Source organism: Heliangelus exortis, chromosome 2 (assembly GCF_036169615.1).
Source record: "Heliangelus exortis chromosome 2, bHelExo1.hap1, whole genome shotgun sequence".
In the NCBI taxonomy this organism is placed as follows: domain Eukaryota; kingdom Metazoa; phylum Chordata; class Aves; order Apodiformes; family Trochilidae; genus Heliangelus; species Heliangelus exortis.
In genome coordinates this window covers 18,862,619-18,886,889 of record NC_092423.1, presented here as the reverse complement: position 1 = coordinate 18,886,889, position 24,271 = coordinate 18,862,619, and the positions used below count along the sequence as shown (strand labels likewise).

Below are 24,271 nucleotides of genomic sequence, written 5' to 3'. Positions count from 1 at the left end.
TTTTCTGGCAGTCCATTTACTGCTTGTCTGTCTTTTGACACATGGTCCAGCCCTCCATGTGGTAAGTTATTAGCCATGAACCTTATAAACATCACTGGAAGACCAACCATTTAATTAACCATGACCAACAGTAACCATTAGTATTTAAATGATATCAGGCTTCTAGCAGCAAGAGCTGATCTTTATTGAATGCAATTTCATTTGCCCCTTTAAAATAACTTTTATGGTTACCTTTTCATGTCTGGGCATAGCTGTGGCCTTAAAGTATTGCTCTTTCTCTCCCTTCTTGAACTTCATGATTTCAGCTTATAAGGCATCAAAGAAACCCATTCTTCTAGTAGAATCCTCTCCCTCTTGACATGATTTTCTAGATATTAGCACCTTCTAGCTGACTGTAGGCAGTGGGTTGTTCTGAAGATGCTTGTGAGGCACAGTTGGATGGATCAAACTGAATTGTTGGTCAGTAGTTTGTGATGTATTCAACTTGGTCAGTATGCAGCATCAAAATACAATTTGAATTAATCAAGTATGACTTTTCCATGAAAAGCTGAATGTAGTTTATACCCCTTATATTGATTGGCTAGTTTTTAGGTGTGTTTTCAGATGTGTTTCAGGAACATTTACTTTCAGATTTGTAAGACTGAAGATATAGTATTTATTTTTGTTAAAAACTTCTGATTTGTATGTATTTGGAGGATGCACACTCTACTTTTTCAGCCAAATTGTAACTTGGAAAATGAAACCTGAAGGGTTAGTTTTGCATTAGTTTGAAATGTACTGCATTATTTATTATAATTTTGTGAGGCAATATTTATACTCTATTAAAAATATTATATAATAAAATAACATACAGTGTAAATATTTGGTTTATCACATGCATTGGAGTGCGTGGCTATTACTCAGTAATTGAAAACAAATCTGGTCAGGAACATTATTTGGATATTAACAATATAATGATGACATGACTTACGGATTTCATGAAAAAACTTTATTAGTCTATGTATATTTAATGAAGTATATTATATTTTTCTTAGTATGAAAATCTCTTTATTGATGGGCTATAAATCAAAAGCTAAGTTAGACTCTTGAAATACAACAGCCATATGTTGCCATGGTACTGTAACTCAAGATAAATGTTAAAGATAATAATGAATATGCATAATAAGGTGTAGCAAAACTGAATGAAGAACCTAATAGATTATTAAATCCTCCACAATTTTTACTACCTTTTCAACATTATTTTAAAATAGCACAGCTTGGTTGTAATATAATTTTTCCTTCTGATATCGAGTGATTCTTATTTTAGGACTGTGACTGATGCTGTGTACATGGAGAGAGCTAATGAATTTCTAACAGTGTAATTTTTGTCCATGTCAGCTAATCATACGCTCAGATTTTTTGCTTTCTTTTTAATTTCAGGTGCAGTTAGTTAAGAATATTGTACCAATCTCAGGCACACAATATCCCACTGATGATATTTCCCATTTGTCTAATTGTGTATGATAACATTTTCATGTCATTAAAGTATAAATTCTGTCTTGTCCCATCTATGGGAGAAAAGCTTACTTTTGATCAGCAACTTCCATTTTCCCAGTCTTTTATTTAAGGTAGATCTTTCATGTATGGTTTTTGTATTTCTGGTTTTGGCACTTGATCTATGCTAATATCTGCTTATCATTTAGAGAGGGTAAAATGCTCTCTAATTAGGTGGTTGGTAAAATTTTGGTACTTTGGCTTTCTGTGTTGTTGTTAGCCATGCATAAAATGCTCTCCTATTGATCAGTGCAGAATAGCCAGGGTTTAAACAGCTGACATCTGCTTACTTTAAAAAAAGAAAAAGAAAACAGAATAACAAACCATTTCAGCCTAATCTACCTCAAATGTGTGCATGTAAATGGGGGTCCATCTATTGACCTGCATTCTTTTCAGTTGTGGATTGGTCCACACGGTTTATGAAACCAGGAGGGCTGATTTGAAATGCAGATGTCGAGACAGTGAACTACACCCTCCCCTTTTTCCTTTGCTGTATCTGTCAGGGTGAAAAATGGCTTGCACAAGGGTCAGTCACCCATACTCACTTAATTACTTTCCTTGGACCTACAGAACTGTCACAAGCTGTGGTGGATTCGGGAGCTGTTCCTCTTTTAGTGCTCTGTATCCAGGAGCCAGAAATTGCTTTGAAAAGGATTGCTGCTTCAACTCTCAGTGATATTTCAAAGCATTCTCCAGAGTTAGCCCAGACAGTAGTGGATGCAGGAGCTATCGCTCACTTAGCTCAGATGATCCTGAACCCTGATGCTAAACTGAAGGTACATTTAAAAATTATTTTTTAAAATCTCCATTATACCAATCATTACTCGATACTGAATCAAAGACACTGATGTGCGTATTTATTCAGGAAACTCTTGTTTTGGGCATTAACAAAATGCAAGTATATAGTGATAAAGAGTTCAGAACATATTCACAGATTTAGCTACTGGGCAAAAACTGCTGCTCTGTGAGGAACTAATCTTTAAAGTGAATAGTGTGATTTTCATTGGGTTTTTAAAATTTTTTTTAATTATGTACTATGTGAAGAATGCAACAGATATTTTTAATGTATCAAGTTTGCACAATTCAGTTATAAAAAAGGTTTAGCATATGAATATGCTTAAGAATATGCTACAAAACTGTTAATATTAAATGTATTATTGTATTTTAGAATGTACCATCTGATGTGAATAGCCATTGTAAAATGTTTAATCACTGGAGTTTATCAGACAAGTATTTCTTGATATATTTTTTCAGTCTTACTCTAACAGAAATAGAAGGCAACATAAAAACGCCACTTCAAAAAAATAGATAAAATTTTTAATCTAAGGTCTGACAGACCAATCTTGTGAAAATAAAGATACTTTCTACAGTTTCCACTAGATTTTAAATTACAGTTTTAAATGGTATATATTGTTTTCTTTTTTTTTTTTTTAATACATAGAAAATTTGAATGGGATAAAACAAAGGAGAAACTTTTATTCAGGACCCAGCGAATGTTCTGTGCCATTATATTCGTGCATGAATTGACTCAGTGAATTGTAAAATAGCTGTAATTGTTTTCCCTATCCTGCTTTGTTTTCCTTGATGCAATAGATTTTTGTGTGCAGGGGGAGTTTGTGTTGTGAGATGTTTGTATACTATTGATTTTATAACAATTTTTATTTACTAGCGTCAGGTGCTGTCAGCTCTAAGCCAAATAGCAAAGCATTCAGTGGATCTTGCAGAGTTGGTGGTTGAAGCAGAAATTTTCCCAGTTGTGCTCACATGCCTGAAGGATTCAGATGAATATGTCAAGAAAAATGGTGCAACTTTAATTAGAGAGATAGCAAAGCATTCGCCTGAGGTAAAACCTTGAAAATGCAAATACAAGGTCATATCATTAGATTTTACACTTTAAATAAAATACAGGATTATTCTGTCATTTGCTTTTCGAAAGGGAGGGCAAATAGCTGTTTGGCATGTTCATTGGAAAAATATGGAAATGCTTGCTGATATTATGAGATGTGTATTGAATATGAATTGGGTTAGGAAACTGGGAATCATATAATGTATATCTAGCTACTTCATTCCTCATGATACCTGCATGGAAAGACAGTTCTAGGCTGAGAGTATTGTCAGTCTTAGATATTAAAAATATCATGAGAAAAGCCTCACAGAAGTCATGATGCAAACTAATAAATTACAAGGTCATCCTAAAACAATAATAGACGGTTTGTGTCTTTTAAAAAGTATTCTGGGGTGCTGGGATAATATTTTAAATATTTTCTCAATGACAGTGAAGGTCAAAAGTTCTCTTAGTTACTATGATACTGATGGTAGTTTATTTTGTTAGCTTGAATTTTTGAGTCTCAACATTTGCAGTGTTTTTGCCAATAACTGATGCAGAAAGGTGGGGATGTTTGGCAAAGTCAATAAAAAATGAATAGGAAACCAAAATAATCATAACTGTGTTAATCTCTCAGACCACAGAGATAATTAAAAGGTTTGAAATAAGACTCTGGAGTGAAATACAAGCAATGTATTTGTGGAACATACTGATGTTGAGTGCAGCCATTTCTCAATCATGATCCACGCTTAACAATTCAGAAGTGTTTAAACAGGAATATTGTGCTGTGTCTTCCTCCTGCTGGTCTCTAAGCTGTTGGTGATTAAAGGTCACAGTCTTGTCACCCTTCCTGCTTTCTCTCTGCACCTCATGAGCAATGCTTTCTCAAAAAAGTGAGGACATTCTCACGATCAAAAGGGGGCACTGAAGTCAAGAGCCAGAGGCCAAGCTCAAGACTGCAGGTAGAGTCAGGAGTGCTTCTAGCACAGGATCCTCCATGCAAGGGGAATTGACCATTCCAGCAGCTCTCCAAAGGAGAAGTAGAGTATCTTCCCTGGGGAAAGTAACATCCTACATTCGACTTTAGAGTGACACTAATCTCTGTCCATCTCTAAGTAAGTCTGTTCAAGCAACACGAGTTGCAGCACAGGTCAGAAAACAGTATTTTTAGAGGAGGTGGGTGTGTCAGTCATGTGAGCATTGTGGCTTTCATATCTCAGCTTTCTGTCTGCATGTTCAGTAAAATTCATGTGAAGTTTGGGATCCTGGGGACTTGCAGTGGTGCCCGAGGGTCACAGCAGCAGGGACTGTGTCTGTGCAGGAGTTCTGTGTCAGTTTTGCTCATCTGTGTCAGTTGTTTTTGGCTTCATGCCTCAGTAGGGGACTCCACAAAGAAGTCCAATCCATAAAAATGCTGCAGAGGTTCTCTAGAATTCAGGTGAGAGGATGAGCAGACATTTCCCTGCATAGAACATAAAATGTTGGCTTTGGAATGAGTGGGAAGAAGTATTACAGAATATCTGGCTGCAGGCGCATCTTTGAGGGCATTCATGTATTAGGCTGTCATTTCCATGATTCTTTGGTGTATACTAATGGTGTTGAGAATATGTTATTCCATGCTATGCAGCATTAAGAATTCAGAGTCCCAATTTCCTTACGTTGAAGTCAATCAAAAACAGAGTAGCAAAGCAGCTTCATTCCTGAAAACTTCATGCTGCAGTTAGTGTCCCACAGTCTGTGATACATTGCTCAGATTCCAGAATTATTTTGTAAATCAGGAGCAATACATTTAAAGACTTTTCTAACATAGTGCTTTATGCCTGCTGATACTTCACAGTATCTAATCTCTTCTGTTTCTCTTTCCAGCTTTCACAGCTTATTGTAAATTCAGGTGGAGTTGCTGCTGTGATTGATTGTATTGGCAGCTGCAGAGGGACTGTCAGACTGCCCAGCATCATGGTGCTTGGTTACGTAGCAGCTCATTCGGAGAACCTGTCAATGGCAGTGATTATCTCCAAGGTTAGCTATCACTTTGTTGTCTTCCTATAATTCTTCAGTGGTATTCTGAGAAAGAGAGACAAATTAACATAGACAGAGAATGTATTTTGTGACAGAATTATATACTTGCTGTTGACGAATGCACTTTCTCCTAATACCACTGCTTGCTGTGGCTGAAATTATGTGACAACCTGATCAATGTGTCTTTATGAAGTTGAGCCTTTTATAAAATGTCCTGGATTAGTTTGTGAACATCTATTTGTATTGCAGTACATAATTGTTCTATGTTGCAATAGCATGGGTACAGAAAGTAAGTCAATGAATTTCTATGATCTGGCTCCTCTTAAAATGAATATTTGTGGCTACACCAAAATCCTTTTTGAAACAAGAATGTTTAATGCCACATTCTTTGTTTCACAAGCATGACTTTGCAAGACTGCTCTAGAGGTAGTTGAGAGGTTCTCAACAAATCTTCAAACTTAAAAAAGACCTCAGTTTCTAATGTAGTATGGTTTGATTCAGTTGTGCAAGTGACATTTCAAATGAAATAAACTATACATTTTCAGGTTTAAATAAATTCTGCTGGGCAGTTATATAGAAGGGAAAGAATGTGCAATATTTGCTGTAGGTGAAATCAGTGCCTGACATAGTATTCTGATGTGAATAATGCCAACTAATGACTGCAGGAAGGAAGTAATTTCACTGAGCATTATTGACCCACTTTCACACTATGTCAGTGATTTAAAATATACTGTATGACTGAAAACAGTGAAACAATAAAAACAAAGGAACAGAAATGTCTTCTAGCAGAAATGCCAGTTAAAAAAAAAAGGAAATTGCTACGACATAACATCAAGAAGTATGCAATGAAGGTAAGAGTGAACAAAAGAATGCTCCTCTGCATTTGATAACTACAGACAGTTTCTCCTTTCCCTCTCTGAAGGCCCTTCTTCTCTGGATGTTCCTCCAGCTCTCCACTTTCTGGGATGCTTAGAGCAAACATGGTCCTGCTATTGAATGCTTGATGTTAAGTAGGATTAATCCAGGATTAAGTCCATGAAGAACCACCTAAGTGGTAATTTTTTTAAGAGTAATATAGATTACTACCATGACTGAGTGGGAGTGCACTGAGAGATCTTGTAGGGATCTGTGCACTCTTATGAAATTCAATATTTTAATGAATGATCCACAAAAGAGACACAAAACCAATTAAAAAAAATTGCTTCAGGGCAAACTAAGCTTGTTGAGCAGTGCATAGGGCTTAGGACATGGCTTGGTAAAGTAGAACCATTTGAAAGAGATGCACCATGGCATAAGCACACGCAGGCACACATCTGTGATGTTATGATGTAAAGTGGTTGCTTCATTCTGCAGTACTGTGTCCTGGAAAGGATGAATTATTCAAAATTATTTTGGGGAACATACTGGACAAACACTTAATTGTGGTCTTCTGTTGCAGTGGAGTGGAAAAAAAAACAAAACAATACAGTCCTTTGTGGTATTAAAGCGTGGAACATGAAGCATTATTGGAAAAGAGAAATCAATTTGTCTGTAGTACTAGTGCCTATAATTTCCTTGTCTATTTGGAAAAAAAACAAAGCAAACAAACAACAAGAAATGTGCAGAAAAGGCTAAGAAATTATCCATGGGTTGGAGAAAAAGGTTTTCTAGTTAGAGTTTAAGTAGCTTTGCCTTACCTAAGACAGCATGAAATGTTTCTTTTTGAGGTATCATGGCATAAAATACCAGTAATCCTGTGGAGACCTGATAAAGAGTATAATCATGAACCAGGAGAACAGCTTAATGTGAGCCAGATATTTTCCATCTCTTGATGTCTCCAAATCAAGAGTTGAAACTTTTCTGGAAGTATGAGCTGAACATGGACTCGGGGATTCAAGAAGAGTTGAGATGTCAGTCTTGAGTCAACAAGAGAGATTTGAGATAAGTTGAAATTTAATGTTGTGGGTTAAAAAAACCCTACAACAATTGAGCCCTTCTGGTCACAAAAGGCTTTCATAAATCCATAAACACTCAAATTCTTTTATTTTCAATCTGACAAAACAGAAGCTTTTACTACAGTGTGAATTCTGTCATGTGTCCCTGTCATCTCTTAAATTGGTGTATTAGCTCAAACTGCCTTCTGACTTAGAACATTGAATCTTTTTTCCTCTTTCTTTAACTAGATTTCTTCCCAATTTTTGCTAGTCATGGTGTTGCAAAAATATGACACCACTAGCATGCATTCTCTTACATCTTATTTTAAAAGAGCATAAATAGAGAAACATTTTCTAACAATCAGTATCAGTTTCAAGTTGTCCCTCCCTAATGTAGATTCATAAAGGTTTTGCTTTTGATTAACATGACAGGGAATACCACCACTCTGTGCCTGCTTGATAGAAGAAGATGAAGATCATATTAAGGCAGCAGCTGCTTGGGCCTTGGGACAGATTGGAAGACATACTCCTGAGCATGCACGTGCTGTTGCAGTAACAAATGTACTACCCACACTGCTTGCTATGTATATGGACACACACAGTTCAGAAGATCTTCAAATAAAAGCAAGTATATTTTTAGTATTTGCAGATTGATATATTTCTTGTAACCAAGCCATATAAGTATGTAAAACTACTAAGTGGTATATGCTTTTATTGGTGTCCCTTGAATCACAGATTTCCTGAGTGTAGGGTGCCCAAAGGTCGTGTGTCATTTATAGGACTGGCTGGTTCCAGTGGGTGTGCACATGGTGGATACCAAATCACAGCAGTCTAATCCCTCACTTTTTTTGCAATTTAGATCAGAGTTGCATATACCCATAAATGCTATAATTTCTTTTGAGTGACTGGTTTCTAATTATCTACCTTTTCTTAAAATTATAAGCTCTTGTACAAAATATTATAGTCCTTGTAGTAGGTTTGCTTACATTTTAAATATTATTATAAAGCTTTAACCAAATACTCAAAGCTCTGTTCTTGAAAACTTGCAGCTGTTCATGATTAGGGCCTTCCTTATGCAAGAACTAGTAGAGTTGCAGTTTGGTAAAGTGTATTTTTAAGTTACAGTAAGTGACACAATTGAAGAGTATAAGATGACAAGCTGTGGTGTCCCATGTTGTCCCGTTGCTTCTGTACATTCCAGTGAAGTGTAACATTCCAGATCTGTAGAATGACTTTTGTATAGTTGTTTTCAGTGGTCACCAAAATACCAAGGCCAAATTGGCTGTACCTATAACCCTACCCAAGAAGGTCATTACCACTTGTAGCAACATTGAGCCTGTTTTCAGAAACCAAGCACTGAAATACAACTTTTTCCCTCACCCTTTCCCTCCCTGCCCAGAAGGTTGTGAGTGCACTGTGCTATCCCAGAGCAGCAGACTCTCCCAGTAAGCCACTTCTAAAATGCAATCTTTTAAAATGTGTTTTGCTTTAGCTTTCTTATTATATTACAGTACTTCAATTTACTTAAAGGTTCTACTCCTGCTTCCATTGTAGTCAAAGGGAAATTGCCATTACTTCGGCCATAGATAACGTAATAAGAATATGATGCACTGTAACTTTTTGAGGTTTAATAAATTTAAGTAGAAAATTGATTCTTCATTAAGTGACCTGAGAGATATAGTAGTTTTTATTCAGAAAACCCTCTTTGAGAATTCTGATCAATTTGTTTTTTTGATCAGAGTTCAGTGATATATAACATGAATTCTTGATGTTTTCATTGGTATCTTACTACAGAAATTTTATTTTGCATTTCAATAGACTAAAAAAGCCTTAAAGAGCATCCTTCAGAAATGCGTGTACCTTCCTGCACTTGAACCATTGCTGCATGATGCCCCTCTCAATATTATGAAACACATCATTGGGCAGTTTAGTAAGGTAAGAAAAGGCTCTATATGATGAGTAATGTGCTGTTTTCCATTTAGCAAGGAAGTTATCTTTCCAAAGATGAAGTTTCTCTAGAGTCTTAGTTGTTTTTTCAGGATTCTCAAGAATCCCCTGCAGAAACAGTTTGGAGCATCCTGTTCTTTTGTCTGAGAAATCTGGAAACTGTTTCATCTGTAACCTGCTGTAATTCACCTTAAGACTGAGAAAAGAGCTTCTTATAAGCAAGGTGGTTTCTCTTCCTTGCCTCTTGAGATTAACTGGAATATTAACTGACGAGCAAATACTTTCACTGAGCCAATGAATCACATAAATCCCAGTCACATCTGTTTTAGATAAAGTACAAGCAGTTTGTACAGGAGTGCCTTAAGTCAGGTATTTTACAATAATCTGGAGCATAAGGACTTCACTGCTTTTATCCTTATTAATATGCAGTCTCAATTTACTAAGTGTAAAAATCCCAAATCTTATCTCATCCCTCTCAAAATATGAAACTGTTGTTAATTACATTGTTGATTTGAGCACAGCATGTAAAAAGTGATACAATTTAATAAAATATTTCCAATTATTTAAGTAATTGCCAACTAATCAGGAGATTTCCAGTATCTGCAATGTTCACCAGCTTCTGCTTGACTACAGACTACAGACTATGATTTGTGCAACGTGCTGCATTGTGATCTGTTAGCAGGGGGTACCAGCATCTCTTCATGAGGTGTTCTTTCTGGAAATGGCCAAGCAAAATGCTCTTGATATTCAATTCTGATTATCACAGATCTGGAAGCACTACTGTTTGTAGTGCAGAATCCTGATTACATTGCCACACTGAGGTGTGTCCTGTCTTGCTAAGTCTGTACAAAGACTGGAGATGTGCACAGAATCCAATGCCTTTTGCTTCTGTGTGCTGACTGGAGCTATTAATGGGCTGAGTGCATAGTAATTGGTTGCACACTGTAAAGATTTGAATGTTTGCTGTTGCAGTGGTTTTTTTACCCTTCATATCAGCTGATGTTTTGTTTGGATTTGTTTGTCTTCTCCTACATTGCATTTAAAAAGCTATACTTGTCTGGCATTTCCTCTTCTGAAGTATACATTTAAAATTAAGTTCTCTGCAGTAAAAGCAGTTTTCTCTCCTGTACCATAGCTTGGGAATTTCCTATTCTTAGACCTGTGGTGTATTATTACTGTGGGCTTATTTATAGCACAGTAAAAGCCTTATTTCTGAGCTGTGTTTCAGAGTGGGATGTTATCCATTCTTGGTGCTGCACTGTGTCATTTTAGCATTATCATTTTAAGGGTCTGTGCAATTCTCTGCTGCCTCTGTTTGGACTGGGGGAAGGGATTGTGTCTCAGAGGTGCTGTCTGTCTTCAGGGCCCCTTCCAGGAGAGTTTTCTGCTGCCTTATCCAGCCTGGGAGTCACAGTGTGGAGGAGGAAGGCAGGGGAAGGGCCATATCCTGTCTCTTTGCTAGTTCCTCCTTGGCAGTTCTTGCTGTGGGAGATACGTGGACACAGCCCTCTTTTCATTTCACACAACAAAATTATCCCAGTTATTTCTGACACTTTTATGCGGTGTATCATAGGGAGAAGCCTCTATGCTCCCCTGTTGTTTCTTTACCTGTCGATTTTGTACAGCCTCGAGGGAGCAGAGAAATGAAGGCTCTTTGCCTATATGCATGGCAGAAATCTCATCCTTCTTTACCTTCATCTTTCAGGCAATCCTTTTCTTCTTCGAGGCTCTTGTTTTGTAATGAGAAACAGCTAAATGTATGGCTTGATTTGTCTGACCAGTATGAAGGCTTACAAAATGCTTTCTTTTGCCCTCTTACTATGTTACTCAGAGTTGGTTTTAAATCCATCTGGTTTTATTGTAGATGCAGCTGACATCTTGCATTATCTCTCTTTATCCTTTTTTTTTTTCTTTTTATTTTTTTCTTTTTTTTTTTTTTTTTTTCTCTTTTTTTTCTTTTTTTTCTTTTTTTTCTTTTTTTTCTTTCTTAATATTGTTGCAGCCCTGTGGGCCTATGGACTACATGCTGTCATTCTCTCTCGACTGGCCCAGCCCCCACCTCCCTCCCTCTGTCTTTCCCTCCCTCCCTTCCTCCCTCCCCCTCTGTCTCTCTTCCATCCTCTGGACAGAGCTGCATATTGGCATCACTCAGGGAGTGCAGAATGTATTGTCTGATCATTTCTGCCTCCCATCCCCTTTGGCTGCAGAAACTTCACATTTTTGCTTTGTGTGTGTGGATGCGTGTTTGTAAAAGGCTTCCATGGCTACACAGTGTGTTGTAAGATTTTAATATCTCGGAATTTAATAGTAGCATGTAATGCTTCAAGGCTGCATTATCCACTTGCAACAATTCTCAGTATTGTTTCCATGCACTAATTTAAACTGGACTGTTATAATGGTATAAAATTTTGCTCTACAATTAAACTATGGGAATTGATGTAAAAGACCTGAATAACTTGGTATAAGTGGAACAGATGCTGTTGTTATTCCATGTTAGTGTTCCGTTTTTGTTATCTATTTTGCCTTCACAACCTTGTTGTCTCCATAGGAATAATTCAAGAAATACTATTTATGTAAAGATAAATATTAAATTCATTATTTTTATATATGTTATATGTTCAAGCACAAGTTCTAGCCATAGAGGGCTGGTTTATGATTTATTGCTGTACAACTGGGTGTTAAAATGCAGTAGTCATTACTGATGTTTTACCTCTGAAGTTCCAATTTTATTTGTCCTCTGAATTAGAAACAGGCAATTTTAAAACCTAGAACCTTAGAGATTCCTTTAAAAGAATATATTCTTTTTTTTTTTTTTTTAATGTACTTTTCTGTATGTAGGTGTTACCACATGACAGTCAAGCACGTCGTCTCTTTGTAACAAGTGGTGGACTTAAAAAGGTTCAAGAAATAAAAGCAGAACCTGGGTCAGTTCTTCAAGAATATATCAACATTATTAACAGTTGCTATCCAGAGGAAATAGTAAGGTAAGGAAAATGAAATTTAAGAAATTCATCCTTGTAATACTGTTAGGTTTTTTACAGGAACAACACACAGCAAGGTCTTAAAATATTAATTTAACTTCTACATTAATTCAGTTTTTAATAGCAAACTATTTGGCTAGCTGCCCCCAATGGTAACACAACTGTTAAACATATACTTTTGAACACTTTCTCTTTTTTGTTTCTAGAATCAAATTCCTTTGTCCATAAATGAAGCTCAGGTAATCAGGTTCCTGCAGGAAACTGGGAAGAAAAGTCAGGGCTTCACTACCCAGACTGACTCTGAGGCTTCAGTGTAACTGCTCTCATATTAATGGATGTCTGTGGGAAGTTTAAGTAGTAACTTATTTATGGATTACTCAGACTCCAAAATACAAATACTGGTGAATCTTTGATTGCATCCTTGACTTCCCTAAGAGCCTGTCTGAACTGGTGTGTTCATAGGTGCCTTTGAAACTTCCTCTGATGTGCAGAGGGTCCAGTGATTCTCCTGCACAGTTGCTCTGCCCACAGCTGCCCTTCCTCCCCCAGCCTCATCATGAGGCTTAAGTGTTATATAAAAGGACCATACACCAGCTGTCTGCACCAAGTTGAACTTTGCCCTTAATGAATACAGAAACACTATTAAATAGCTTACAGTCAAAATGTCACCATTCTAAATTGTAATAATGAGAGAAATGCCCTCCTAAATTCTAGATATCCATTTACCAGCCCTTCACTCCATCAACACATCAAAAGGATGCTATACTCGTGCACTCCCTCTACAGGCTCTGAAAATCTGCATCATCAATTTTAATTATAGCAACAGAGTTCTTCAGCTAAGGGTAGCTACAAACTAAGTTATGCAAAATGAAGCCCTGCTTGTCTCCACAAGGGAAAGCCAGTGGCTGTCAAATGGGTAAAAGCAAAATCATATAGAAACTTCATTCTTAATGTAATACTTCAGAGGGAAAAAGAACATTTGCCTGTACTTTTCTGGATATAATTAATGTTTTTTTGTTATGGCTTGTTTTTTTCCCTGTAAATGAAACAAGGTTACTCATGTAGGCTGGGTTGTAATAAAGAAAAGGGCCCCTTTGAGCATCTCCTGTTTTACTCTTTGTCCTACTGCCTGATGCTGGTTGTGCTGCCTGAGGCACAGCTGCTATAATAGACTACAGCTCTGGATTTGTCCTGGAGACCTGTTATTTTAGGCTCTTTGCAGACTGAATATAATAATGCATTGAAAAGTTAGCTATACAATCAGAGAACTACTATGAGTTTTTTAAAAAGTTACATTATGCAGAAGTCATCCAGAAAATTAAAATCAACAAGGTAAATGGATCTTTCTTCAGTGTGAAAACATTGGGGGTTTCTACTTGAATACATTTTAGGCATGTGTTACATGGAAGTATGTTCTTCTTTCTTTACAGTTAAAGTTTCTAAGGCTCAGAGATGACAATATACATGCCCACAAAACCAGAAATGTGCTTAGATGTATTTTTTTAGAATAACACAGTAATACATTTCAGATACTCTTAACCTAAAAAATAAGGGCTAAATGCAGCTTTGGTGATACTTGCATATTGGAAGCATGTAGTTGTCCCATTGTGGAAACCCAACGAATGACAGCAGGACAATAATGGCACCACAGAGTCCTAATCTAATGAAAACCTTTTGGATAATCTCTGTCCTTGAGTTGGCATTAGAGACAGAAGGTCATTGTGATAATTTTTTTTGTGTGTTCCAGAATCAATGTCTCTTGCATTGATGCAGACTTCACATTAGCTCTGTGGTGTGGGCTTGTGTCTGACAAATAGCAGTAGACTATTGTTGTCTGGCAGCCTATGGTTCCATGTAAACTCCTGCTTTTTTAATTAAAGGCCATAGTTGCAAAAGAAGTTAACATCTACAGTGCACAGTAAAGACACTGCTTGGAGCTGCTGAGGCTATCTAGAAACTCGTCACTTACCTGCATGCCCTAAGAGAAGCTAAACATGTTTTTGAAAACCTGACTTCCAAGTATAAATGGTAACATAAGTTGAAAAGCAGGCTCTTACAACATTGCAGGGGAATAACTGTATAATTCATTGACCAGTGTTTAATGCTAGGATTTGTTTCCCAATCAATAGGGAAACAAATTGTGATTCATTACTGAGCACAGAATATGTCTTGTAGTCTAATGCACAAACAAAATATTTCTCTTTCAGGTATTATTCCCCTGGATATTCTGAGATACTTCTGGAAAGGGTGGAAAATTACCAACCAGTTTTATAAACTTCATTTTTTTATTAGAGCTGTATTTCACATTTATTCCTCTATGACTGTAATACAAATACAGCTGTTGAAACTCGTCTGATTCTGAAATCTCCTTCTACTGTTTGAACTACTGAAAGAGCTCAGCAATCCAGTGAGCTATATTTTGTTCCTTATAAACTTGTTTATTGCTAAGTTTTTGTTCCTTTCGATTTATCTAATATTACTACCAGATATTGCAACATATATGAATTGAATTTGATGCAGGGGTGATGATTTATCACAGAAGCTTTTTTAGAATCAGTCATTTCCTTTTCCTTCCACAAGAAATGTTTGTTATAATCTCATTCAAATTCTAGCCTTCTCCGTACTGTAACCATTTTCCCCTTTTGCCTTTGCATATTGTTTAGAACTTGCCAAGCTTGATGAGGGGGGGAAAACTGACCCCTGTGCTTTTTCTAATAATGGAATCCATTCTGCATCAAAATATCTCCTACCGTTACCTTTCAGAAAGTGTTGTGATTTTGCATCTCCAAACATGTTAACAGCTGCTAGAAAAGAAATAAACTCATATGATGATGATAAAGGGGCTGAATGCTGCATCATGTGGCAGTGTGGTGGTCTTGTGGTGGCATGGTGGGTAATACATCATCTAGAAAATCCTCATAATCAGGGCAGGATTCACTGTGGAGGTAAGGGGTAAGGAGCAATCCACTGCTTGGTGTATGCATTATTTTTCTTCTTGGAAAGAATGGAGTGACCTTGGTACTTCCATGGCCACAAAGGGAAAGACTCTGGGATCTTTGGCTCCGTTTGGGTCAGCAGCAAATCTGTGTGTCTCAGAAGAGAGAAGAATTGCTTGGCTGCAGGAATGCTGTTAGCAAAGTTCTGAGCATGTTCAGAGGAAACCTGAGGATACTTGAGTCTCATTAATTTGAGTGATGGGACTGAGGCTGATCTTTGTATTTTCTTGAAGAGCTGAAATTGCTGCAGAAATTAATTGAAACACACTTGGAACTTAGTCTTGAAGTTGCAGATCACATCAGTGTTGAGGTTATTTGAGGTATGAGGTCTTGCCTGTCTGTTGAACATCCTGGAAATATTTTTGCCTTCTTATGTAGAGTGAAGAGACTTTTACATTCTGCTTATTCCTATGGTGTAGTGTAGCAGCAGGGAGCAGCATACAACCCTTTATTATTCACTAATTATAACTGTCGTTCACCATTTTTTGATCTTCTAGCCATTTTTCTTTTCCTTGGATGCAGCATTTTTTGTTTGATTTGTGGTAGTGGGTTTTTTTTTTTTGTTTTTGTTTTTTGTTTTTTTTTTTCCAAGGGGTAATAAACAGTGTTTCTGAAATGGGATATTGAAATACTAGCAGCCATAAGGAAAGACAATATTTGAAAACCCCTGCAGGAGAGAAACTTGTCTACTTTCTTAAACATATTAACTGAATGAGTTTATAAAACAGGGATAGTCTCTTCTATTACTCATAAAACTGGAGTAAAGTCTTATTGCAGTTGGAAATGATTTAGAGTGGCTTTTCTCTGCCAAATTCCAAATGACTATTTTCTTTTATTCTTGTCAGCATATTTTTCAACAGTTCACAAAAACATTGACGGGCTACCTTGTGATAAGGTTTAATTCTGCTGAGGGCTGTGCTCCTGCTGTGAGATACTTGTTACTCCAAGACTCCACTCTTCAGGAAGAGCAGGGAGTGCATGGTACCTTGCTTTATGGAGCTTTACTGAGATGGAAACTGTTGGTGTCATGAATGCTGTTATAGAAACCACACCAGCTGGGTTCTTTCCTTAGCCCACATCAGAGTGAAAAGTCTTGGAACAGACTAGCTTCTACCAAATGCCTTTTCATTTTTGGTGTTTATTAATGCTAGGACACTAGTGGAAAACATTAGGCCTGCTAAAAAGGTTGTTGTAATACTCAATTATTTTCTCACACGCATTACGATTATTTAAAAATCAAATCTTGTACAATCACTAAAAGAAAACATAACAGAAGGACTTCCAGGCAGTCTTGAAGCCTTTATTTTCTGTAACAGAACAGAAATGTTGCAGCAGGCTGCATGCAGTTGCAGTGCAGATGGGAGGCAGGGTAGGCATGGAGCTGCATACCCATGGCTGCATCATGTGCTCAGGAGCACACCCACAGCACACAATGCTAATGTATATGTTTTGTGCAGAGAGAGCAAAGAGGCTTCAGTCCTCTGACAAATGTGCTCCTGCTGTGTCACACTGTGCTACACTGTAAGGATTCCACAGGGTTAAATTTCAATGCCTAAACAATTTGTTCACAGTCTTTTCACAGTCTTTTTCTGGTTCCTGACAAAGGAAATGATTGCACAAGGCAAACCTTCAAAGCTATCTGATTGTGCAGAGCACAATCTAAATCAGACCTAGCATAAATACATCTTTCCACAAGCTAGGCAGTTCTGTCTTAGGCCAGTGGTTGGTTGGCCTTGTGTTACAGGATTCTCCTGGATGATGCCACATCCCATTAGACTGTGGCAGTGCAAAATCCTACCCATATACTTGGTGACCCCTTCAGTGCTCCTTGGCTGGCAGGCTGCTTCCCTGAATTCTGTGTACACCTTGTGGTTGGAGGCTTCCCTGTGGGTACACATCTGCACAAGGCAGATTTAGCCCTTTGTAGCAGAATAATCTCTAATTTGTATTTTAGGCTTTACATCACTTGCTTTCCTGTAGTGTTTCACAAGCTCTGGTGTACAGTGTTTCTATGTCATCCTCTCATTCGGCTGAAGTCATCATCTAAAAGTGTATTAATGTTAGTAATTGCTACTCTGGCAGGCTTCAAGTGTGTATAATTTGTCTTAATTTCATAGAATAAAATGTAGATTTGCATTTTAATTAATTGTGTAAATGCTGTTTTCATGCTAGTTTGTGACTGTGATACTAGAGAAGATGAAGAACAGGCTCAGTTTGCAGCAGTTTAAGCCTGACACCACATTTGGATGTTTGTCTCAGCTTACCACTCAACAGTGACTGCTTCTGAGCTTACAAACATTTCAAGCAAGAGTCCTCACAGAGCTTGCTTATTAAGACACACAAAGAAAATTAAGCCAGTGCTTTGGCAGAAATAAATGTAAGTGGAGACAACCCTTAAATCATTTTGCCAGTTCCTTTGACTGTAGCACTGGGACTTTTCAACCCAAGTCTTTAAAGATCTTCTCTGGGGGTCAGAGTCATGATTTTTGTCTACATTACTACAGCTATTATTACATCTACAGATGTAAACCAGGGCCTTCAAAGAACATGTGGATGTGTAAAACTTTACCATATTTCATTCAGTGGATGGATTAACTGGCCTACAAAAGCTCTATTCTTTATCTGAATGACTGGAAACCAAGAGGATCTGAAAAGGGAAAATTCAAGGAGTTCAACTCCTGTACATATAATATGTTCTGCATTTCCAGAGGGATTTACCAAGGGATTGCTTTGTCTCATCTGAAGTGATCAATGTGCTGGAGATCTGCACCTAACAAACAAATGAATAAAATGTTGAAGAAACTGAATGGAACTGTTGAAGGAATAAATGAATCTCATTTTGTGAAGGAAAGCATAAAGTTACTGTAGTTGGGAAGTGTATGGAGTGTGGGTAGATCCTCACTGTTCTTGGTTTGGTATAGGGGGTTGTAAATTAGTTGGGCCAAAACAAAGCATGGAGGCTGCTGTGTGACAGCCTTCAGCTTCTGGTGTGAGCTGGAGTTCTCTGATTTCTGGGCTGACTCTTGTCCCTTCAGGTGAGGAATCTGTGCGAGTGTGCTTGCCTCAGTACCTTGCTGAATGGCTGCATGGTGTCCAGAGTGTTGGTTGTTAGTTTTAGATCTCACTCTCTGACCAGGGTAGAAAGGAAATATGGTATAGCACTAGACTGAAAAGTCAGTGGTTGTGCTTGTGGTGATGTAGGATTGCTTTTATGGTCTTGGGTAATTATTATAAATCCCTGTGTATCATCATCTCCATCTGTGAAGTATCTGTGATACTCCTTTGTTAACTTGCATAAATGCTGGGAAAGTTAAATTCATATGAGAGGTCAATGCAGCAGAACTTAAGCTCTTTATAGCTAATAGTGTATTCAGATAGGAATATTGTTCAAGAACCTACAAAAATTTACCTAAGAAATCTTTGAGATGCTGATTTTTACAATTTGAATTGAACTAAAAGCCAGTGGATTTGGTGAGCTTCCTCATCTGACACGATTTGAAGGGATCTTGCAGAAAGACAAAATTACAATGTCTCTAGTGACTATACTAAAACTATTGATGTCATTTTTGTATAATACTTAACTGTTAATATTGATGCTACTACGCTGTGTTCTGCAGTCAGCTCTATAATTTAGCTGGTGAAAATACTAATTACGTTATTACTGCTGTACTGTATTTCTAGATACTGCACAAAAGATTGAATAAGAAAATACCTATAAGCACTACTAAAGCATATTTTGATTACGAGAATGCCTTTTTAACTGGGGAATGGTGCTGTGCAACAACAAGTTACACTTACTTGGGTTAAGTAAATATCTTAGTTGCTTGTGTTCCCTTTCACCCAGAGGTCTGATCACAAGGCTTACGAGTGCTCAACAAAGTGCTGAGGACCATCAAATCTACTGTCTGTGGTAGGAACCAGTTGTGTTCACTATCATGCATCAGCAAGCAGTGCAGAGGAACAATGTGGCTGTATTAATGTCATCATCTTAACAAATTTCCACAGAGCTTTTGAAGGCTTGCTTTTTCTTCATAAAATATGCTTGTTTCTACTAGTGCATACTGAGTTGAAGAATGGGCACCTAGATTAATTTTAGCTATTCTACATTTTTTTTTCTTTTATAACAAAAATCAAACTTTAAGAGAGTGAGAAAGTATGTTAATATCTTTCTTTAAAACAAAGTTCTTGATTACTTTTTGTATAAAATCAGCAACAAAACTCTTTGTAATCTTAGCACAATATCTGATTCCTTTGCTCTCCAGGAAAGTTTGACTTCCCTGATACAAGGCTAGTGATATGTTTTATTCCTGTTGTCCTGTTTACAATTAGGTCTGATGTCCTCTGTACATGCTCACCTTTCAATAGTAGGTCAGTGTTAAAGTCATTATTAACTTAGAAGGCTGGATTATTGCCAAGATTCAGCCTTTGTTGCCCCACAGTGCTATAAATTATATTACAGACTGTTGTTAAAAATTAATAATATGCAACATAGAGATCTGATGGAATGATGTTAATGAGGACACTGAAGCTTCATTGACTTGCAGTATCTTTAGAGCTCTGAGACAAGTTTATAGCATTCTGCAAAGTATATTTGTAGTGGTTTACACACAGCATTTATTTTGCCACACCCAGCCAAATGTTTCCTTACTAAATTGAAATAAATTCTGGTTAGTTCAATGAGCTACAAAGATATATAGCACCATTTCAAGTTTTCAAGTCACAGAAAAGAAGCCCCAACAATGGAAACCAGTAAAGGATCAAAAATTATGGATATAATAGCATGAACATGAACAAAGAGGGAAAGGAATTTACTGAGTTGGGTGAAGTTAATTTTTTATTAATCAAGCTATGTATAAAATTTGGAAAGAATAGCTCCCATGTGTAGTCTGCTCTGATGTTTATGTAACCCCATCCTGTAGACACACACACATTTGTCAACCCAAATGTAATGGTAATGATTTCTGACTTTGCCTTCACAAGACTTACTTCTGTAAAGCATCTTTATTGACTGGAAAACAGCAGGTCATTGGCAGGTCCTCTGCTCACTAATGCCAGCTTTATAGTACTAATTGCCATTAGGGTCAGCAGCATCCACCTGATTTCCTTTCCAGTGAGAATCAGGCAGGGGATCTGTCTTACCTGTACTCCTTTGTGCTCTGAACAGCTCTCCTTCTTGCTGGAAACAAAGCAGAAGGGGTAAAAATACTTTCCTTTTTTTTGTTCCCCAACAGTGTTTCAAATGAAAGAATAGTATGGAAATCTTTCTAGAACTTTTGGGGAATGGCTTATGCTATGTGTGTTAGATTGAATCTCCAGCTGTGCAGGGCAGGACATAGAAAGGTGGACGAGAAGAATCAGTAACATACTGGTCCTGTAGCTGTTATATGCTTTGGGAAATTAAGCATCTAAAGACTCTTCAATTTTTCCATCTTCTTTCATCAGTAGTATCTCCCTGCTCTATCCATCCCCTGCTTTGGTCATGGGGTGCTTGTCTCTGCCTGCTGCTTTGGGACAGGGTGGTTGCATCAGTCAGTGACACAATGGGAGTTCTGCTGGTGCCAGCCTAGCTGTGGCTCATGATTCCTACAGATGGTTTTAGTGTATGGGAATGGAAAAGAGAATAACTCCAGCAATTAAGCAGTTCAACAATATGAAACTTTTTTGCTTCCAGTCACTCCAAAGCAAAGCCTGAGTTTATCTGTGAGGGTTAAAGGGGCTTGGAGAACGCCAGAGAGGAGGAAATTCGGCTGTGGAAGGCTGGTCAGAGTTCAAGCAGAGCAGGTCTTGTACCTGGGCTGCTTGTGTGCCATTGCTGTCCAAGAGATGGAGCTGAAACCAGTCAGTTAATCAGTCAGTTAATTGCACTGGTTAAGACTCCACCATGCCCTGGAAAAGGCAGGGTACAGCATGTATCCAGAGGGATGAGAAGAATTATTGATGCTTCCCACAGTCTTCAACCCATGTTCAGCAGCAGTGCACCAACCTTACCTCCTCAAGACCTCCCAGAAGTGTTATGCATTAGTACTTTGAAGTAAAAAATTGGTATGAGTGATGAGTATTATTACTGTTTACCAATATGATCAATGTGTAGCTGACCTTTATTAATTTTCTGGTGGTAATTCCCTTGGCTAAATTGAAGGAAATGCACCATTTTGATGTCAACATTTTAAGAAGCTGCTATTTCAGAAGCTACAGCTATGCCTGGGATATCTCGTCCTGTCTGACAGCTTTGGCAATCTTGGCTTTCTCTCTGAGGTGTGGAGTTTGGACCATCTGCAGTTTGGACCATTTCCCCATACGTATCTATCTGTTTATACCAGACATGGCCTATTACTAACAAAATCTATTAAATTTTTTTTGCCATTGACTTGAATTCTCATGAGGTCATGAATCATTATTACAGGCCTACCCCTTCCCTCTCAGCTTTTTAAAATCCTGATTTTGTGTTTATGCTAGTGTAGTAGTACAATGGGAATGTTTGGTAAAATTGCTGCTTAATTTACAGTAGAAGAATGCTTTAGCAGCTGTTTTATAGCAGTTTAACTAGTCTTACCTAAATGAGTGTTCCTAAGTGATTAAAAGCTAATTGAAAAGGTGAAAAAGTCCAGGACTGTCCTCTCTCTCTCTCTCTCTTTTTTTTTTCATTTTATGTGGTTTTGTTTTAAAACGTCTTTGAAACTGCTCTATAAACAATTTGAGTTCCTCTGCACAATATTGATGAGAGATAAAAGAATGCCAGCTTACTGGAACTTTTCTCTGACCACCTGAGAAAAATGAGTTTTTCATCCTTTTGAAAATCATCTGGAGTTATAATAAATGTGCCCTCAGATGGATTCCTTCTGTGTGAAAATAGAGCTACGTCAGTGCACACCTAAAGAAAGGACACAGAACTACAAAAGTAATCTGAAATCTGTTCTTTTCCTGCTCCCTGGAGACCACAAATAATTTTCTGTACTCTTAATGAAAATTATTTGAATCCCAAAGAAGGGTTATACCTCTACCTTCCCCTCAGCCTGCGTTGTCCAAAGGGCCAGAGCTGGAGATCCTTTGATGCACAACAAAATTGCCTCTCACGGTCATAGTGTGCAACAGCTACTGAAGGAAAGAAATCCACAAAGCTAAAAGGTAGTTTGGGAAAATTCACTAGCAAGCTAATAAAGCTTCAGCTGAATGTTCATTCCAATGTGTTGCAGACGAGTGAAATGTGGTGCTAGTGTGTTGGAATCCTGGGGAGACAGTCAGATGAAGAATACATAAAAGAGGGATGTTAGTTCACTGGTGATGCAGACAGGCTGTCCTGCTTCTCTGGGGAGCTGGTCCTGCAAACCCTCAGCCAGGCAAAGCTTTTGATTTGAGGATGACTGTGCACTGGAGGAAGGTTCCTGGGCATATGGCAGTCAGATGACGGCAGTGCAGCTCCCGTGATCTGTTCTGGGCTGGTGGAATGGTGAGATGACAAAACTCAGCAACTTCACACAAGTGGTGCTGTAATATGAAGCTGTTCTGCAGGGAAACCATAGGCAGCAAGCACAATTTCTAAGCCTGATATAAATTCCATCCTGTTCAACAGCCATCAGTTCTACTGCTGCAGATTAGCAAACCAAGTGAAAGAACAAAGCAATGAAGAGATTTGATCTCGCTTTGTAATGCAACTGAAAAATGCTGCATTAGAAGAATACTTTCCACAGCTCTAAAAGCACAGCACTGTCCTTACTGTCTTCTGTTGCCATATTTTTGTGCCCTGAGCAGGTAGTTGGTCCATTGGCTTCCTTCCCTTTCTCTAGCTAAATGAAATACTGCTTCAGTCACTTTCATTTGGATCTTCTTCATCTTGTTTCTCTCTTTCTCTCCCTCTTTTTTTTTTTTTTTTTTTTTTTTTTTTTAATTCATTCATTCATTTGCTTTACCTCAGATTCAATGATGCATGTGACTTTTACATGACTTTATCTGTGGGACAGACGCAACTCTCTCCTTTGGAGAGATTCTTCCAGTGCTTTTCCAGACCTCAGATGCTGTCTGTTCCTTAAATCTAGGTTATGATGCACTTAAATAGTTTGTCCTGTGTTTTTGTTTATTTCACTAATTATTCTTCACATCTTCAGCCCTACTAAATTACCAATCCACACACTGCTTGCCATATTTCACCCTCCTTTTGTTTTATTTTGGTTTTTCCGAGGCTACTTACTGAGTCTTGCCAGAATTGTAGCATCTCACGAACAGCTGGATCTGCTGTGACAATAGGCTGATGTATGCCTAAAAAGTGAACACACAGGCCTGAATATTAAGTACTTACAGTGTCATGATGAGCACAACCAATTTTTTAAAATCCTTAAAAAAATTAGACTGAAAATTAAAAATAGGAAATAATTGAAAATAAACATTCCCAAACTGAGGAGCAGGCATGGTTTAGATAAGTGATAAAATATCAACTGTGTGGAAAATCTCAAACTCTCTTGCAGTGAAAGACTTTAAGAGGAGAAGAAAATAGCAATGGGCCCCATGGTGTCCCGTATATAGGCAATGTAGCATATGGGTGCCTGCACAATTTCTGCTGAGTCGCACCTCAGGAAAAGGATCACAGAGCAAATGCAGCTCTACTTACACAGCAAGACAGGATGTTCCTATTTTACAGAATTCATTTATTGCTTCAAATAAACTGTTCTATCAAACAACTAAATTATTATCCCTCTGAGCATGTATTTTAACAACTGCTTTGTTTTAAAGCTGTGTGAACTACACTAGTGCCTTCATCCTTCTCTGTGTATCTTTCCTCTACCTTTCCATTACTTTTCTCCATTAATGTTTGATACATGCTGTAAGATATGTCTGTCGGTGGATATAACTTTCACCAGATTTTCTTTGCAGTAGTTTGTCTATAAATGGCAGACAGCATCATTCCCAATTACATGTTGCCCCCAGATGCTCCACGGGTGATGCTGATGGATTGCTGTGTGGGTGGTGTTGAAGGGGCTGGGGGAGGGGGATCTGGGATACAGCTCCTCTAAGTGGTAGCAGAGGTCTCTCTTTGGGCTGGGCTCATCAGTCCTCCCTCTCAGT

The 24,271-nt window shown here is 37.8% G+C and overlaps 1 protein-coding gene across 5 annotated transcripts in view; it reads left to right on the top strand.

The window, feature by feature from the left end:
• Positions 1 to 17,356, top strand: part of SPAG6 (sperm associated antigen 6) — a 35,320-nt gene extending 17,964 nt beyond the window's left edge. For 3 of the 5 annotated variants that reach the window (XM_071735057.1, XM_071735058.1, XM_071735062.1), the window contains 7 exons: positions 2,104 to 2,309; positions 3,203 to 3,376; positions 5,225 to 5,377; positions 7,723 to 7,914; positions 9,109 to 9,225; positions 12,076 to 12,221; positions 14,426 to 17,356. In XM_071735057.1, coding sequence (XP_071591158.1) covers positions 2,104 to 2,309; positions 3,203 to 3,376; positions 5,225 to 5,377; positions 7,723 to 7,914; positions 9,109 to 9,225; positions 12,076 to 12,221; positions 14,426 to 14,492 — 1,055 coding nt within the window. In that variant the 3' untranslated portion in view covers positions 14,493 to 17,356. The remainder of the gene's footprint in view (positions 1 to 2,103; positions 2,310 to 3,202; positions 3,377 to 5,224; positions 5,378 to 7,722; positions 7,915 to 9,108; positions 9,226 to 12,075; positions 12,222 to 14,425) is intronic. The other 2 variants (XM_071735060.1, XM_071735059.1) reach the window with 2 other exon arrangements.
• Positions 17,357 to 24,271: the final 6,915 nt, after the last annotated feature.